This window comes from Chroicocephalus ridibundus, chromosome 2 (assembly GCF_963924245.1).
Source record: "Chroicocephalus ridibundus chromosome 2, bChrRid1.1, whole genome shotgun sequence".
Lineage (NCBI taxonomy): Eukaryota > Metazoa > Chordata > Aves > Charadriiformes > Laridae > Chroicocephalus > Chroicocephalus ridibundus.
This window is the reverse complement of record NC_086285.1, coordinates 1840176-1856431: the sequence shown is the minus strand read 5'-3', so window position 1 is coordinate 1856431 and position 16256 is coordinate 1840176. Positions and strand designations below refer to the sequence as shown.

At 46.5% G+C, this 16256-nt stretch overlaps 1 protein-coding gene across 1 annotated transcript in view; it reads left to right on the top strand.

Moving 5' to 3' along the window:
- PTH1R (parathyroid hormone 1 receptor) overlaps positions 1 to 16256 on the top strand; it is a 133915-nt gene that overhangs the window by 100296 nt on the left and 17363 nt on the right. Inside the window, exons 5-9 of the mRNA XM_063324222.1 lie at positions 507 to 601; positions 4011 to 4197; positions 6284 to 6437; positions 12182 to 12242; positions 14555 to 14621. Of these exons, the coding sequence (XP_063180292.1) occupies positions 507 to 601; positions 4011 to 4197; positions 6284 to 6437; positions 12182 to 12242; positions 14555 to 14621 (564 nt within the window). The remainder of the gene's footprint in view (positions 1 to 506; positions 602 to 4010; positions 4198 to 6283; positions 6438 to 12181; positions 12243 to 14554; positions 14622 to 16256) is intronic.

The window sequence follows — 16256 nt, the reverse complement described above, 5'->3', positions numbered from 1 at the left end:
CAGCCAAAGTATGTCCTCCCCATGTTTTCTGTGGTGGGTTGACACTCCACCAGCCTGGACATCAGTCATTCAGCAATGGTATAGCATAGCCTTATGGTTAAATTTTACAGTTCCAGCAAAAATCCCTGGTCAGTGGGCATTTTGTTGACCCAAAAGTTGCCAAGAGATCTCTGGATTTGACTGAGAGTTTGTAAAGCGCTTTGGGTTCCTTTGGGATGAAAATGCTGCAAAACTCCCAGGCATGGGATTAACCCAACTCCATCACTAGTCCCTTGGAAAGAACCCAGCTCCTCCCAGTCATTAGGAAAGATGAATACCTCTTTCCAAGCTGCTCTTATGTCAAAAAGGGGACGATAAGTGTGCCTGCCAAAGGTTTTCCAGGCCCAGAGCTGTACACCCCCAGCAGGTATGATAGCCTGAATCTTTGTGCTGCTACCATGGTTGTGTTACGATGCAGTAAGACGCGTTCTAATGTGACGCTATTTTTTCCATCATTTGTACTGCAGGAGGTCTTTGATCGCCTCTATTTGATTTATACTGTTGGATACTCCATCTCTCTGGGATCCCTCACAGTTGCTGTCCTTATCCTGGGATACTTCAGGTAGGCGGCTCTGTTTCTACCTAAGCAAGTTGTCACTAGACTGGAAAAGCCTCGGGCTTTCCTAAAAGATAAAACTGGGGTGGCATGTGCTTCTTCAGCAAGCCACAGGATGTTACATCTGTGCTTTGGGCTGTGTTAGTGTCACTTAGGTCAAACTTCTTGGTGGATGGTGGGTGGGATGTTTGAACTTCTTCCGCTTGCCTGCAATGGAGTTTTCTAGACCTTTTTTGTTGCAAATGGGAAGAAAGGCGTCTCCAGGAAGAGGTTTGTCTCCCTTGGTAGACCATCGAGGGTTTGCTGTCCCAATTAACCCTTCAGATGTCGGCTTAGATTTAGATGGCTAATTTTCAGATACCTAAGGTTTCATAAGAGAAATTCCACTCTAAACCCAAATATTCATGAAGGATAGACCAGTTGAAGGGGACACCAGCCATGTAAAAATGCTGGACTAACTCCTTCAACCTTCCCATGCTGCTGCTCTACCTAGGGATCCAAAAATGACGACTCACCCTCCTAAAACTGATTGTCTGCCTTCCCTTTCCACCACTCATGCCACGGGATGTCGACCCCTAAATACCATCTTGAAGCTGCGCCATCTATTCCTCATACCTGGCTGCTGCATCTCCTTGCTGCTGTAGAGACCAGGGGAGGGGAGGGATGAAAGGTGTTGCTCACAACTAGAAGTTTGTCCTTGGGGAGAAACCATGCCTGGTGAGGTGTAGATAGAGTAGGGTGCTGAAGCCCCAATCCCCTGAGCCCCAGATTTGCTTCCCTTCGGTGAAGGGAAGCAGACAGCAGGACCCAGAAAAAAGCCGTGGAGGGAAATTCTTCACACTGCAAATAGCCGCATTGTGTCTGGAGATGGACTCAGCAGCTCCCACCGTGCAAGCTCGAGATAAACCCCAGACACAAACCACTGGGAATAAAATGTGCGGCCTTTGGTTCTAAAAGTGCTCAGACCTCTCTGCAGCAAGCAAAAGGAGGCCGCGGGGGTTGTTTGGATAGCAGAACATCCCAGCGCCCAAATCTGTGACACCCACAAGCCAAAAGGGACTGCAGACCCCTCCTGGAGGCACTTCACATGATGTCATCCCAGAACCCCCCCCTGCCACCACTCTCCTGTCCTCTCAACCCTTTCTCTCCTGTTTCGTTTCCCACTGGACACGGGCAAAGTTGTTGAAATATTTAATGTCCATCTAGGCAAGACTACGCCTAGTTTCAGGAGACAGGTTTTCTCTTCCTTGATGTAGTCAGAGCACTTCACTTTCAGCCCAAACTACATGGGCGTCTGTGCTAGAACATCTTTGTCCCAAGGACAGAAGCAGCAGTAGGGACCAAGCTAGATTTTATCCCAGATAACACATAATCCAGAGATTCACCGACTACATTTCAAATGCAGGGATCAAAGCCCATCATAATTTATACCTGAGCAGTTCCAATTGGCATAATTTGTATTATAATAGCACAGGAAACAACAGTTATGACTATCACAATCCCCTCCAAAGGAGAAAAAAAAAAACCAAAACACAGCTTTTATTTTTTATTTCCATTCTTGGAGCTGGGGATTTAAGAGGGTATAAACCGATTCATAAATTCATGCATGGCTAGCCAGGCCACAGAACTACAGAAGACAGAAAGGGACTCCAACAGGCCAGTTAGTTGCTTCTTCTCCCCAAAGGCACGATCACCGTTTCTAAAACACACCTCATAGTTATGGGTCTAACCCATTCACTTCTTATCATCCAGCTTTTCCCCAAAAAGGATCTTAAAGCGCTTTACAATCACCATTTGTGGGGTCGTTGGTGCCATTGCTGGGGTGGAGCCCAGAAACTGCTCAACTTGACCGAGCAAAGGATGGTGTCTCTAACAGCAGAGAAAACAGCCCAGCACACTATAGTTACTACTATGATTGCTGTTAAATTTGGAGTGGGGACAAAGATTAGTCATTTACAAGAATCTCTGCACTGTTTTTAGTGGCCACAATGCCTTTGTAGTCCATTTCCTCCGTACAAAATGCAGATAAATGCAGGGCTTGACTCTGAGAAGGGCAGGTTTGTTGGAGGGGTGGATTTAACACCGAAAGGGACACAGAGAGGAAAGACACTTTAGTATCAGTGAGCACTATCTTGCCTTCTGTCTGTACACCTTGGAAAATGGCTGCGTCTCTGATGCACACTCATTGCACATGCACTGAACACCAGGGACGTGCTCACCACACACACACTGCACACGGGGATGTGCATGCCCGGCGCACGCTGCACAGCCGTTGTTGGCTCACTGCGCACGCACTGCACGCCAGACGTACATTCCCTGGATGTACACTGCACACTGGATGCACACTCACTGCACGCACCCTGCACATTGGCTGCTGCGCACCCACCGCATTCATCCTGATGTTCACCAGATGTGCAGTCAGTGCACATGTGCTTCATACTGAAGGCACCTCTCATTGCCTCCATATGGATGTGCACTGCACACAGTGTCCTGCATGTGCAACTCCCTGATGGAGTGGGTCTAGAGGAGGCCCCGGAGATGCTGGGAGGGCTGGAGCCCCTCTGCTGTGGGGACAGGCTGAGAGAGCTGGGGGGGTTCAGCCTGGAGAAGAGAAGGCTCCGCGGAGACCTTGGAGCCCCTTCCAGTCCCTCAAGGGGCTCCAGGAAAGCTGGGGAGGGACTCTGGATCAGGGAGTGGGGCAACAGGACTAGGGGTAATGGCTTTAAACTGAAAGAGGGGAGATTGAGATGAGATGTAAGGAAGAAATTCTTTCCTGTGAGGGGGGTGAGCCCCTGGCCCAGGTTGCCCAGAGAAGCTGTGGCTGCCCCATCCCTGGAGGGGTTCAAGGCCAGGTTGGACGGGGCTTGGAGCAACCTGGTCTGGTGGGAGGTGTCCCTGCCCAGGGCAGCAGGGCTGGAACTAGGTGATCTTTAAGGTCCCTTCCAACTCTAACCATTCTATGATTCCATGAAACTCCTCACACACGTACTGCACACACACACTGCACTCCAGAGGTACACACACTGAGCATGGACTGCGTATCACATACCCTGCTCCAGCTGCATGTGCACTGCACACACACCATCCTCCAGATGTGGACTTACTGCCCACACTACCTACTGCATGCGTGCTCACTCCCCATGCCTGATAGAGGCAAAATGCATCCCTGTTTCTTTGCAAGATTTCATGGTCAGAAATAAAGGAGTTTAAAAGAGTTTAAATTCATTTAGCAACACCACGGGGTAGGTATTAATTCATTTACCAACCCCATGGTTGAACTATGAGTGCAGGGCAGCAACCCCATGGTGGCACAGTGCTGATGAGAGGAGCTGGGGCTCTTCAGACGCAGAGATGACCCTGAGACTCTCCAATAAATGGGCTAAACTACTCCAACCCTTCCTGTCTCCTCCTCCAGACGTTTGCACTGCACTAGAAACTACATCCACATGCACCTGTTTGTCTCCTTCATGCTGAGAGCCATGAGCATCTTCGTAAAGGATGCGGTCTTGTACTCTGGGTCAGCTTTGGAGGAGATGGAGCGCATCTCAGAGGAAGACTTGAAATCCATTACTGAAGCACCTCCAGCGGATAAATCACAGTTTGTGAGTATCGCCAGGCTTTGTGCCTCTGTCCTCGCTGTTCAACACACCTCACCTCTTTCAGGGGCTTTTTCCACCCTACTGAGGGACAATCTGAGCTAGCTTAAGCATCCTAGTGGGGTTGCTCTCGCCGTGTGGCAACGAACTTTCTGCTTGTAGATTCATTTGGTTTCTCCAGTCTTCCACAGCTTGTTCTACTACCAGAGACCTGGCCACCAACACCCCTGCATAAAATCAGCAGATATGGAGTGTCCCCTTTTGTGTCCAAGTGCCCCCAAATGGAAATTTGTTATCACGTTTTCTTCCCATTTCAGAGATCCATTTCCTTAATTTGGCGAGTCTCTAGCTGGAGCACTCAGCACACTTCAAAACACTCTTTTTTTGGAAAGAACACAAAATGTTTTGCTGCATTGTTTTCTGTTTCTCCTTGGGCTCGACTCATTATAAGGAATAATTGGTATAATATATTGCATTCTTTGAATATTAGCGATTTAATGGCATTTCCCATTCTGCTGAATTGAAAGGCAAACAAGTGACGAAGGTGAAAATTAGTGTATTTCTTTCTTTTCTAAGGGAAGTGGGAGTTTTGCAATTATTGCCTGATGCTCTCTGTGTGTGGGTAATGGTTGGCTTTTATTAATATAAATATTATTATTAAACCTAGACAGGGATTTTTTTAATTGATGTTCCTTCTACTCTAACTGACTTCATTTGCAAAAGAAAATGGGTGTAAATGTGTCCATATTTTATATATATAAATATATTGACCTTTAAGGTCCCTTCCAACCCAAACCTTTCTATGGTTTTTGGTTGGTAAAGGATTAGTGTTAAGAGCTGTGCCAGAATAAAAAATTCAGTCTTTATTTACAAGGTACAAGTTATTGACATTTTCTGAAAGTCACTTGTGGTAGAGTCACCATCCCCAGAGGTGTTTAAGAAGCGTCTAGATGTGGCACTTCAGGGCATGCTGTAGTGGCAGAGATTGTAGGTTGTTTGGTTGGACTCGATGACCTTAAGGGTCTTTTCCAACCATGAAGATTCTGTGATTCTGTGTGATTCTGTGATTCTGTATTCCTCTCAAAGTAAAGGGCAGCATGGAGATGTGCTGCTGATGTCGGATGTGTTCGGTAGTCGTAGACTTCCTGTGAAATCAGACTACCCATAGTCCTAGCATTTCCACGTTGACAAGATATGGTTTTATGTGTCCTTTTGTACCGATTAACCCTGTGTGGCATCATTACTTTGCAGCCGTTCTCTACTAAGGCTGAGAAATGTTGGAAGAAGGGTGGCTTTGCCCCACTCTGCCAGGACAGGGGAGAATTGAGTTGCAGTCAGGGTTCTACTCAAGAAAAAAGCGAAGTGGAGTGAGAGGTCAGCTTATGAGTATGTTTACAATCAGTGTGTCCTGGAAGTGTCTACCAGGTCTCCCACCTTGCAACTCAGGTGTGTTCAGAAAACACCTTGACATTGTGGGTGAAATCCTACAGCTTCTGTCTGCTCTTGGAGAACCAGTCGCCAAAGCCTACGGCAGCCATCTAGAGTGTCTTCACACTTATTGAGGAAAGAAAGGCAGCCCTGGAGGACTCCGTCTTGGACATCCATGACAGGATGGGGTGACTCACCCTCAGCACAGTGCCCATAGCTCTCCATGACCTGAGGGGCAGAGTCGTAATTCCAAGTGATGTGACTTGTATCAGGTCACCCAGACCAAGGAGACTTGGCCACAGCCCTTTGCCCTCTAACATGGAACAAGAGACACAGGGAAAAGATGAAACACAGCTGCCCTAGAAAGTGTGTGAGCCCCTCATGACCGGGGTTGGGAGAGAATAGGATTAGGTCACCATTTTTCCACATGTGCCCTGCCCTCCTACACCTCCCAGCTCACGCACTATTGGAGACGTGATGTCAGGCTGTCTTCTATTCTTGCACTGATTTTTCTTGTAAAAGCCCTGCAACAGAATTTTCTGATTTTTTTTTTCCTTTTCTCCAGCTTGTTTTGCAGCCCATCTTGGTAAATTATGGCGTTATGTAGAACAAGAACTTCACACCATGTTCCTCACATAACCCGGTCTTTCTGTGGTCATTGCAGGTGGGCTGTAAAGTAGCGGTTACCTTCTTCCTCTACTTCCTGGCAACCAATTACTACTGGATTCTGGTGGAAGGGCTCTATCTCCACAGCCTCATCTTCATGGCATTTTTCTCAGAGAAGAAGTATCTTTGGGGATTCACATTATTTGGCTGGGGTAAGTCATGGCTGCTCCTTATGGCTGATCTGTAAGAAGCCTGTTGGAGGTAGTCTTTGAAGCAGATAGTGCACATACATAAATACAGGAGAGGGGACAGAAGCAAGGTGAGCATCAGAGACACAGTGACTCTTGCAAGGAGAGTTTAGTTCTCTTGTGAATCCTTCACCATTTCTAAATGGTGGTATTTACACTGTGGCACTTCTAGGATCTCTAGAAGGATCAGCCGAGGCTTGGAGAGACCGCACATCTTGCCATCCTTCCAGGGCAGCAGATGTGCACATGTGACAGCTGATCTTAGTGCATCTTCTGAGTTATCCCCGTCTCTGCCAAGTGCCTCCAGCTGAGAAACAGGCGTTGGGCTGGAGAGGCGGAAAGTTGCATGAGGCTGTGAGCATCTGCTCCTAATGGCAGACCTAAGCTCCGATTTCCTACCTCAGATCTCCGTTGCTTTAAAAAGCTCCTGAGGTTTCATGAGTGTTGGAGAACCAGTAGAAACCTGCAATTTGTGGGGAAGTTTTTTTTTTTTCCCCCCTTTTCTTTTAACTTGCGCATCTTTTCCTGGAGTAAGGAGAAAGGGGTGGGATGCGGGTGCAGGGAGGGTGCTAGTTAGTGGGAGGCGTTGTGGGCACACGCATTTCAGACGAGAATGTGCTTTCTGTTCACTTCTGGCATTAGCTTTGGCTTGCAAGGAGTTATGAGGTGCTGGTAGGCTGAGGACAATAAAACAACTGCTCACAGTTGTTTGAAGCTCGTGGACTGTAAGGTAGAACAGGAAACATATTAGATGATCCTCGAGGACATAACTAAGAGTAATGGGGTGGAGGTCTACAAAGGAGCTTACAGCAGTAAAAACCTGTTCAGAGGTGCCTACGGTTACCTTGAAACCGTATGGCCCAAGACCACTTCTCAGTTTCCAGGTCCAAAATGCACCTGGCCACATCTTGTCTGCATTTTAGGACGAGATTAATGTGTGCACCATGCCATTCCCATTCCAGCACGTGGTTTCTTCTGGAAGAAAAATAGTGTCTCTAACAGTGGAGCTCTGAGCAAGCCAGAGAGTGCAGATCTGAGTTTATGGAGGATTGCAGGGTTTTTCTGCTTCGTGAGAGCAAGCAAGGGGTTCACTAGTCCAAGGCAGTCCAGCCCGCAGGACTCTTTCCAGCCTTCCTCCTTCCCCACTGGGATTTTGAGGGAAGAAGGGATCCACAAGCTCCTTACTAACCTCATGTTCAGCTGGTGTTGGCACATGATAAAGATGGGAGGTGTAAATTTGAGTCCCAAAGCTGGCATCCATCTCTCAGGCAAAGACTAGTCCCAGCCAGCTGCTAGGTTTGGGGGAAAATAAACAAATAAAGAGGGATACTTTGGGGACAGGGCATTTCTAACTTCAGCTGCTGTGAGACAGAGAGGACTTTAGATGTCACCTCTTTTTTAAAACAAATGAACAAAAGATGAAACCCATAACCCACCCTCTTCCAAACCATCAAGCTACATAGAATTTGGTTCTCAGAAAATGGTATTAAACTGTATAGAGCAGACTTAAAGAAGCAATTCCCCTGAGCAAATTCTGGAAGAGGGGGAAGCAGTTGAAAAATAATGCCATATGTTTAACAAGAAAAAACAACTTGATGCTGCTCGTAATGCAGCCAAAGGAAAACAGTCTAACAGGCATGGGTTCCTCTCATTAATTCTTCCAACCACTGCCAGAGTATAATCATTTTATCGGAGCAACCACAAAGCTGAAGTCACACCTGTCACAACACCAATCATCTATGTGCTTCCAAGAGTTTGAGGCTGCTCAATTTAAATTCCTCTGGAATGAGAACATAGGATCCCTCCAGTTGCATTTGTTTTTGCTTTGTTTTGATTAGCATGATAATGTACACACACACACCCGCACAGACGTATTGCTTTGATAGCTTTTGGGCACTGGAAAGGGCAACCCAGTCCAAGACCCACTGGAGTCAGTGGAAAAACTCCAGTTCCCTGCAGTGGGCACTGGATCCTGCCCATACCACAGCAATGAATGACAGGGAATCAGCGATAAATAATTATGACATTTCACATAGGTACAGAAAAGACAAGTTTTCCCCAAAAGCTGGGATTTTTTCATTTTTTTGGCTTGTGTAACAATAAACAAGAGTGGATTTATCCTGCCTGGAAATTTCCAAGGTGGGGACAGGGAGCAAAAATCACCCTACAACATCCTATTTCCAGACTACTGAGGAAACCAGAACATATAGCTACTCTTTGATGTCAGACCCAAAGATTTCTGTAGAGTCTTTGCAATCCACATCCTCACTGGCACAAGGGAGCACAGCCCCGTGAAAATCCGCAGCGCCCTTCTTGCAAGGGAGACACTGATGACAGAAAGGAACTTATTCCTTGCCAGCGCCCAACAAAAATAAATAAATAAGTAATGATATTATGGGCAACAATAAATTCCCCAGCAGACTTCAAGTTCCCTGCAGCTGTTTTATGAAGGAAGTCTAAGAAGCATGACCAATAGCTAGAAAACCCAAGCCGATTCCACTGGCATTTTTCCTTCACACCATGTTAATTTTTCCGTCCTCCCCCCACCCCCACTCGGATTGCACTGGCTTTCAGCTACGGTGCAAATGAGGATTGCAGGGAGACCTCGACAATCCAAATAGATCAATGTGGTACTGTTAGAGGTGCTCAGGTCCAAAAATCCATGATGGTGAGCCCTGCATATTTATCTGAGTGGGAATCATCCCTGCCTGAAAGTATTCGTACCTAACAGGACAGGAGGCATAAGAGGGTAGAACTGAAAAAGCACATGCATTGCTCCTCAGGGTTTTTCAAAGAGCAGGGACTCGAGACCAGATTTCTCCAGTCCTACATAAGGTCCTTATTCATAGGCTTTCTTCCAGCAGTCACTTTGTGACCATCTCTCTTACTCATAGCTTTGACACATACCTGAAAGCCACTGTTCCACACATATGCAAGAAAAGTGACAGAGGAAGAGCAAGGGACTGTGGTGGGGTGGGCCACCAGACTGCCCAGCTTGAGGTTCGCACATTTTCCAGCTGAAGGGGAGATACCTGACTTTATAGCACCTGCATTGTACACACTGTGTGTATGGACTGGAAATGCACAGCGCATACAATGTGGATTCTGTAGAAGTCACTCACAGCATCGCCGCCCAGTGGGGTTCATCCTGCGTCACACCGGTGGTGCACGTGGGGTACATACGTGCGAGGGGGAGGACAAGCATGCATCCATCTGGCTGCGCTCAAAGCCACCCAGGAGATCACAGGCTTTTTGGAGACACTTCCCTTTCTCTGGTGCGTTGGCCAGATGCATTTAATCACATATGACTTTCCTGCTCACAGAGCTGCATCCTCTTGGGTGTCTTGCGGTTTGTGGATGTCTTTGGATGTCTAACTTTGAGGACCCCAGTCCTGATTTTTGGGTTAATGGTTCTCCCATTAGTGGGTGCTCAGCAGGAGGGATTGTCTATCTTGGGGCATCACAGACCAGGACCTTGAAGTGGAGACACCAAAAAGGCAGTCATCACCTTTCAAAAGTAAAAGAGATGCTGGAGGCAAAGCTAAACCTTCTTACTCTTCACATTGAAAGACTAGCTTACCAGAGTGGGAGGAAAAGATTGAACTCTAGAAATTACCTGATGGCCCAAACACTCCTTGTTATATTGAGGTCGAATCTAAAAATGAGGCAGAGGAAAGGGAGGGGGAGCATTCATACCACTTTCTGAAAATTTAAGAACATTTACTATTGTTCACATTGTAAAAAAAAAAAAAAAAAAAAAAATCCCAAAAAACGATGTCAGAGACACAGAAAGACAAATGTAGCCATAAAACTGGTGCCAGGAATTTGCTTTGTGTGTTTTGAAAAACATGTCAAAAGATCCTTTTCCTAAGCTTGCCTGAACGGAGTGAGGCAGCAGTGCACAGGGCACAATAAATCCACACATAGGGATTTTTTTAGGTGTAATTTTTTTCTCTTGTATATTTTATTGTTGCTAGGAACCTTGAACACAGCACGGGATAAGTATGAATGGGAACAGTGTCTTTTCTGAAGTGCGGGACACGCTAGGGAGGAACAAGCACATGTCAAATGCATCTAAACCTCTGAAACAACCCATCTTTCAAGCTTAGACCTGCCTGCAGGCAGCAGGCATCTGAACTTTGCAACACAGCCAGTTTCTGGCTTGATATAAATTGGAATATCACCAAAGACACCAGCAAAATCAGATGCATTCAAGCCTTTGATAGCTCAGCCAGTAGTCTGGAGCATGCACGTATTTTTCATAGATAGGTGATTAACAGTGAGGAGGAAATAGATGGTGCCGTTACAATAAATCATCACCATCCCCAAGCAATCACCTTCAATGTGCTCATGGGTTCCCAGTGCAATAGGTTGAGTATTTTCTTTCCAATGCCAGCGGTCGCAGGGGATTATAAAGCTGGGTGCATTCCTTATAAATGTATCTTTGTAGGCAGTGCTGCCGCGCTGGTCCTGAGTGGGGCTCTGTGTTTAATTATTTATGCTTTCTTATATTACCATGGCATTTAAAGGTTCCAACCAAGATAACGGCCCCGTTGTCCACGTGTGTATGAGACAGGCGTCCCTGCTCCACACCCCAGCTCAGGAAAGCGTCCGTGGTCAGGAAAGACTTTAAGCACCCTAATGAGACTTAAGTGCATGCTGAAAGTTAAGCGTGTGCTTATGCATGCCGAGCCCCAATGAGCTTAGACTGTGAACAGCATATTTACAGTCATTGGTGATAAATGTTGCCTTTATTTTTTTTTTTATTTTTTTTTTTTCACCTGAAAGGGGCTATTCTTCTTGAATTTGTGGAAGCTACTGTGGATTTGATCCTGCCTTTTAAGGGAAGCCAGTAGGGGACTCAGTTGTACAAATAAAGCAGAACTGGACCCTAAAAAAATAAATAGAAGATTGCATTTGGATATTGGTGATTCTTTTACTTTCCACAGAGAAATGGTGATGCCCACTGTAACTGTGCTGAAATGAGGATGGTTCATTTGGCACTGAACCTTTGGCTAGAGTATTTTGCAAACATCACCCTAAATTCTAGCATTTTTCTGCTTCGCGCAGAGTCTCTCACACTTAACAGAGCTTCTAATCCATCTGTGCTGGGAGAGACGGTCTGAGCCTGACTCCAGATCCACCTTTCCTTGGCGTTAGGGGAAGGGAACAAATATCTTGGGAAAGGTGTGCTGCACGAAACCCTTACCTGCTTCAAATTGAATGAGTTGGCTAGAGGAGGTATCAGTCACACAGGTTCAAGCACTACATGTTATGTGTCTATAAAATACCACTGTAAGAAAGACACGGGAACTTGATGATTTATCCTGCCAAGTCCATGCCCCATCTCAGGCCCAGACCCCAGCACCTCCCAAGCAGAAACCAGGCGGCAGCTTAAACCTGGACCACTCCTGGCCAGCAACTTGGGAAGGCAAGCTGCTCAATTTTGAAAGCCAGGAGAGTTCACAGGGTGGACATGTCTAAACCGTGGCATTTGTCTTCCAGAAAATGTTCCCTGCCACTGTTTCGTTTACCATTTGGACTACAGAAGAGATGTGAGACCAATATCAGGCTTTCCTGGTCTAAATTACACTTGAATATTTAAAAACTGCTTCTTCCACCTTCCTCTAGCCTGCTCCACCTGGGCTTGTCATAACAGAGTCCTCTGGTCCCTCTACTCACCCCATTTGTCATGTGTTTTTTTGTAGGACTCCCTGCTGTATTTGTTACAGCGTGGGCCAGCGTGAGAGCCACTGTAGCTGACACAGAGTAAGTTGCATTGGATTTTCTTTTCTCCCTTTCACGTGTGATGCTTTTGTGGGTCTTTGGGCAATGGTGACTTTGTGAGTGAATTGAAAGGAAAAAAAGGAACGAGGCAAAGCCAGAAGTGATTTCCACTATGAAGTTAGCAAACTTTTTGGGGCGTGTGTGGCAGGGAAGGATAAAGTGGGTGCAACCTTCCCAGCTTTCCTTTCTTTTTACAGAATTTGCTAAATGTGCACACCTGTAGCTGTTATCCCTGGGGCTGAAGGGGACTGCTCAGAGCTAGGCAGGGACAGGACAGGGATCTTTAAAATCCCGAATGAATGGGAATGAAGTTGGGAGACAGGAGGTTGGGAGCACAGTCAAAAGAGGCGGTTCGGAGCTGATGAGATGATAAAGCTGTAAATCCTCACTCCAGGACATGTGGACTCCAGCACGTCCTTAGGTTTAAAAAGCATTTGTACAAATTCATGGAAGATAAATTCCTCTAAAAGTATTAGATACTCAGTAATGCTCTGGCTCAGGAAACCGTCCTGAACTGCAGATTGTTGGAAGAATATTCTAAAAAAATATCACTACTGTGCTAAATATCAGCTTCTGGATACTGTCAGCAACAAGATACTGAATCAGTTGCTTGTTTGGTCCTACTCATGCACCCTCATGGCCTCATATTTTTACAATATGCTGAATGAAGGATCCATAGCATCCAGTCTTCAGACCCCTAACCAGTCACATTTTCCCCCAGTGATGCACAGGCTTGAATGCACAATGGGTTTCATCTGCCCAGGATCCACCAGCAAAAGTGTGGGAGTCCTCAGGCAACTTTTCAAATGGCTTTGCCTGGGAGAACACTGCTTTCATAGAATCATAGAATGGTTTAAGTTGGAAGGGACCTTCAAAGGCCATCGAGTCCCACCCCCTGCCCTGGGCAGGGACACCTCCCACCAGCCCAGATTGCTCAAAGCCCCATCCAACCTGCCCTTGAACCCCTCCAGGGATGGGGCAGTCACAGCTTCTCTGGGCAACCTGGGCCAAGGGCTCACCACCCTCAGAGTGAAAAATTTATTCCTCATATCTCATCTAAATCTCCCCTCTTTCAGTTTAAAACCATTCCCCCTTGTCCTATGGCTCCCCTCCCTGATCCGAGTCCCTCCCCATCTCTCCTATAGGCCCCCTTGAGGCACTGGAAGGGGCTGGAAGGTCTCCGCAGAGCCTTCTCTTCTCCAGGCTGAACACCCCCAGCTCTCTCAGCTTGTCCTCACAGCAGAGGGGCTCCAGCCCTCTGATCACCTTCATAGCCTCCTCTGGACTTGTTCTAACAGGTCCATGTCCTTCTTATGTTGGGGGCCCCAGAGCTGGATAGGATTTCAGCTCTAGGCTTGGAAGGACAGAGTAGCACAGCTACTGCAGTGTGACACATCTGCATTGGCACAGGGTCATCCTGGTAGAGCCTTGCAGTCAGCACTGGTGGTTTCTCTGCCCCTGCCTCTCGCTTGCCTTGAATAGCTGCCTGGGCAGCATGTGGCCCGTGAACTGAAAACTGCAGCTGCCATGTGGGGGCTGTCTGGCTCAAATAAAGAAAAGCCTGTGGCACTCCTCTCTCTGTGGTTGGAGAGAATTCAAACACAGTAATTAACACTGAGTGACCTTATTCAATGGCTGCTGGAAAAGCCTGGGAGGAAATACTGTTCAGCCCCATCCTGGCAGATGGAGGACCTCAGCCCAACATCCACGCCACCAAGAGTTTGCCCTTCCAAACCTTACTTGGATAAGGGCTGAAGATGAAAAAGAGATAAAGAGTTTTGCGGGGCACGGCTGGGTCTCACTGCAAAAGCAGGGCTGAAGGAAGCACAGGAACTGAATGTAGAACCCCGCAGCATTGTTCCCATCACCACGTCTCCAGACATGACCTGTCCCCATGCAAAGTTGTGCAGGTTTATTCCAAGGCGTAATATTAGGGCATTTCAGCCTCTCCTGTTTTCATGAAAGCTGGATTACTCTTAATGTAGTTTTTTCTAGTAAGGAGGTAAAGAAAAAGTGGAAAAGGGTGTCTTCCTGCCCAGAAGCGACAAGTCCTGATGACTGTGGAAAGAGCTGTTCCACCATCTGGAGAGCATAACTTTAAATGTGTTTAATAGTGGTTTCAGTTTTGAATAATGCAACAGCAGGAGAAGCCATCCTGACTGAAGGCAGGGTCCTTCCACCACATCAGCCTTTGGAGGAACCACCTTTCCAGGGTGGATTTATCCAACAAGACACTTGAGTCTGTTGCTCTTTGTAACCAATGATTTCCTGACGGGATGTCAATCTCTCCTCAGGTGTTGGGACTTGAGTGCTGGCAATTTAAAATGGATTATTCAGGTGCCCATCCTGGCAGCTATCGTGGTGAGTACTGGCTGATTGCAAGGGGTGGGAGGCTTTCCCTTTGGTCAATGTAGGTTCAGTGGGAACAGTTGAGCCAGGTTGCCCTACTCTAATCATCCTGTTAACACAGCTCCTGCCTTAATGGTGTGGAGTGTCTGTTTATACAGTCTAAGGGCTTTATATATGACCTGCCTGTAGGTTTGATGGCTGCATAGGGCAGAGGGGTTTATCAGCAACTTCAAGTTTTACTTACAAGAGAAAAATTACACAGAGATAAGACCCTAAAATCAGTAATGAAACAAACATTCAAGCTAATATTTCCAACCCATGTGATACTGGAAACCCTCAGGGATCATAACACGTTCTCACCAGGCATCTCATGTTGGAAGAACTGGAATTTGGGTTCTGTAGTTGGACTAAACCTTTTCCCCAGGCACGCTTCAGTGGCATTAGATTGTTTCAGACTTGTCTTTCTGAACAGATAAAAGCTTGGGATACCTCAAAGGTGGGGATGAAAGTTAAACCATCCCAGCTATGATCAGACATGATGTTAATCACTGATGGAGGATTATTTCAGCCCCCACCCAGGAGCCGGAGGGGACAGAAAGGATATAAGTAACATTATCCAGACACAGGTCTGAGTTCTCACAAGCTGGAGAGGTCATTATAAGATGTCATTATCTGCACAAGGGAAATTCGGTGGGTAGATATGTGTTTGCTTGAGCAGGGTCCTAATGAGCTAGAGAACCTAATCTCACAGTTTCCATGAGTTTCTCTCTTCACTCCCTTGGTCTTTCTCTATCGTTCTCCATTACTCCATCTTCTGATGGTTAGAAGAGTGCATGCAAAAAAGCTTGTCCACTCCCACACCTCCTAGTCCCCTTTTACATTCATCCACGAGAGGCTGAGCAGAGTCAGTAAGAATCTCTTTATAGTCTTCAGAGGGTTTTGCATCAAGGTCTGTATACTTCCTTCTGACTCACAAATCAGGAGGCCTTGGAAGATGATCAGTGTGGGTGAGAAGAAAATCAGACCATCTGCATATAAACAGCAGGAAACTTTCTGAGGTGAATATGCTCATATGTGCAATTAGGTGAGCTGCTTTGGACTTGGGGGGGGGGGGGTTCTTCCTCAGAATTTCCTTTTGGTGGAAATTCTCCACCTGGCTCTAGCAATTAGTTCTGCATCTTGGAAGAAACAAATCAGCAAGCCCACATCGTGGTCATTGGAAACAAAATAGTAGGATGGAGAAGAAAGTTCAGATAGTTCAACTAGATGAATGCCAGCAATCCCATTGCATTTAATTTAAAGCCCAATTAGCAGAGGAGAAAGAGCTCGATTGAGGCTCGTCCTTGTAAAAATGATGTTTCTCCATGAGGCTTTGCTGTGCTTGTACCCTGGCTATTTGCAAATGCAGCTATTTATTATGCAAAAATATTCTGTGGGTTCATATTGTTCACTTGGCTGCCTTTTCAATTCCCACACTGGCTGGTCATATGTAGCTGGACTAAGTTATGCATTTTCTGGATGTACTCGCAGAGAATTTGGAGACTGAGGGGCTTAAAATCCCTCCACTCTGCTGCTAGCTTTGACGTTATTCAGTTGTCTGGATTTCTTTTAAAACTTAGCACGTGCTTCAGGAAGTCAGGGGAGTTT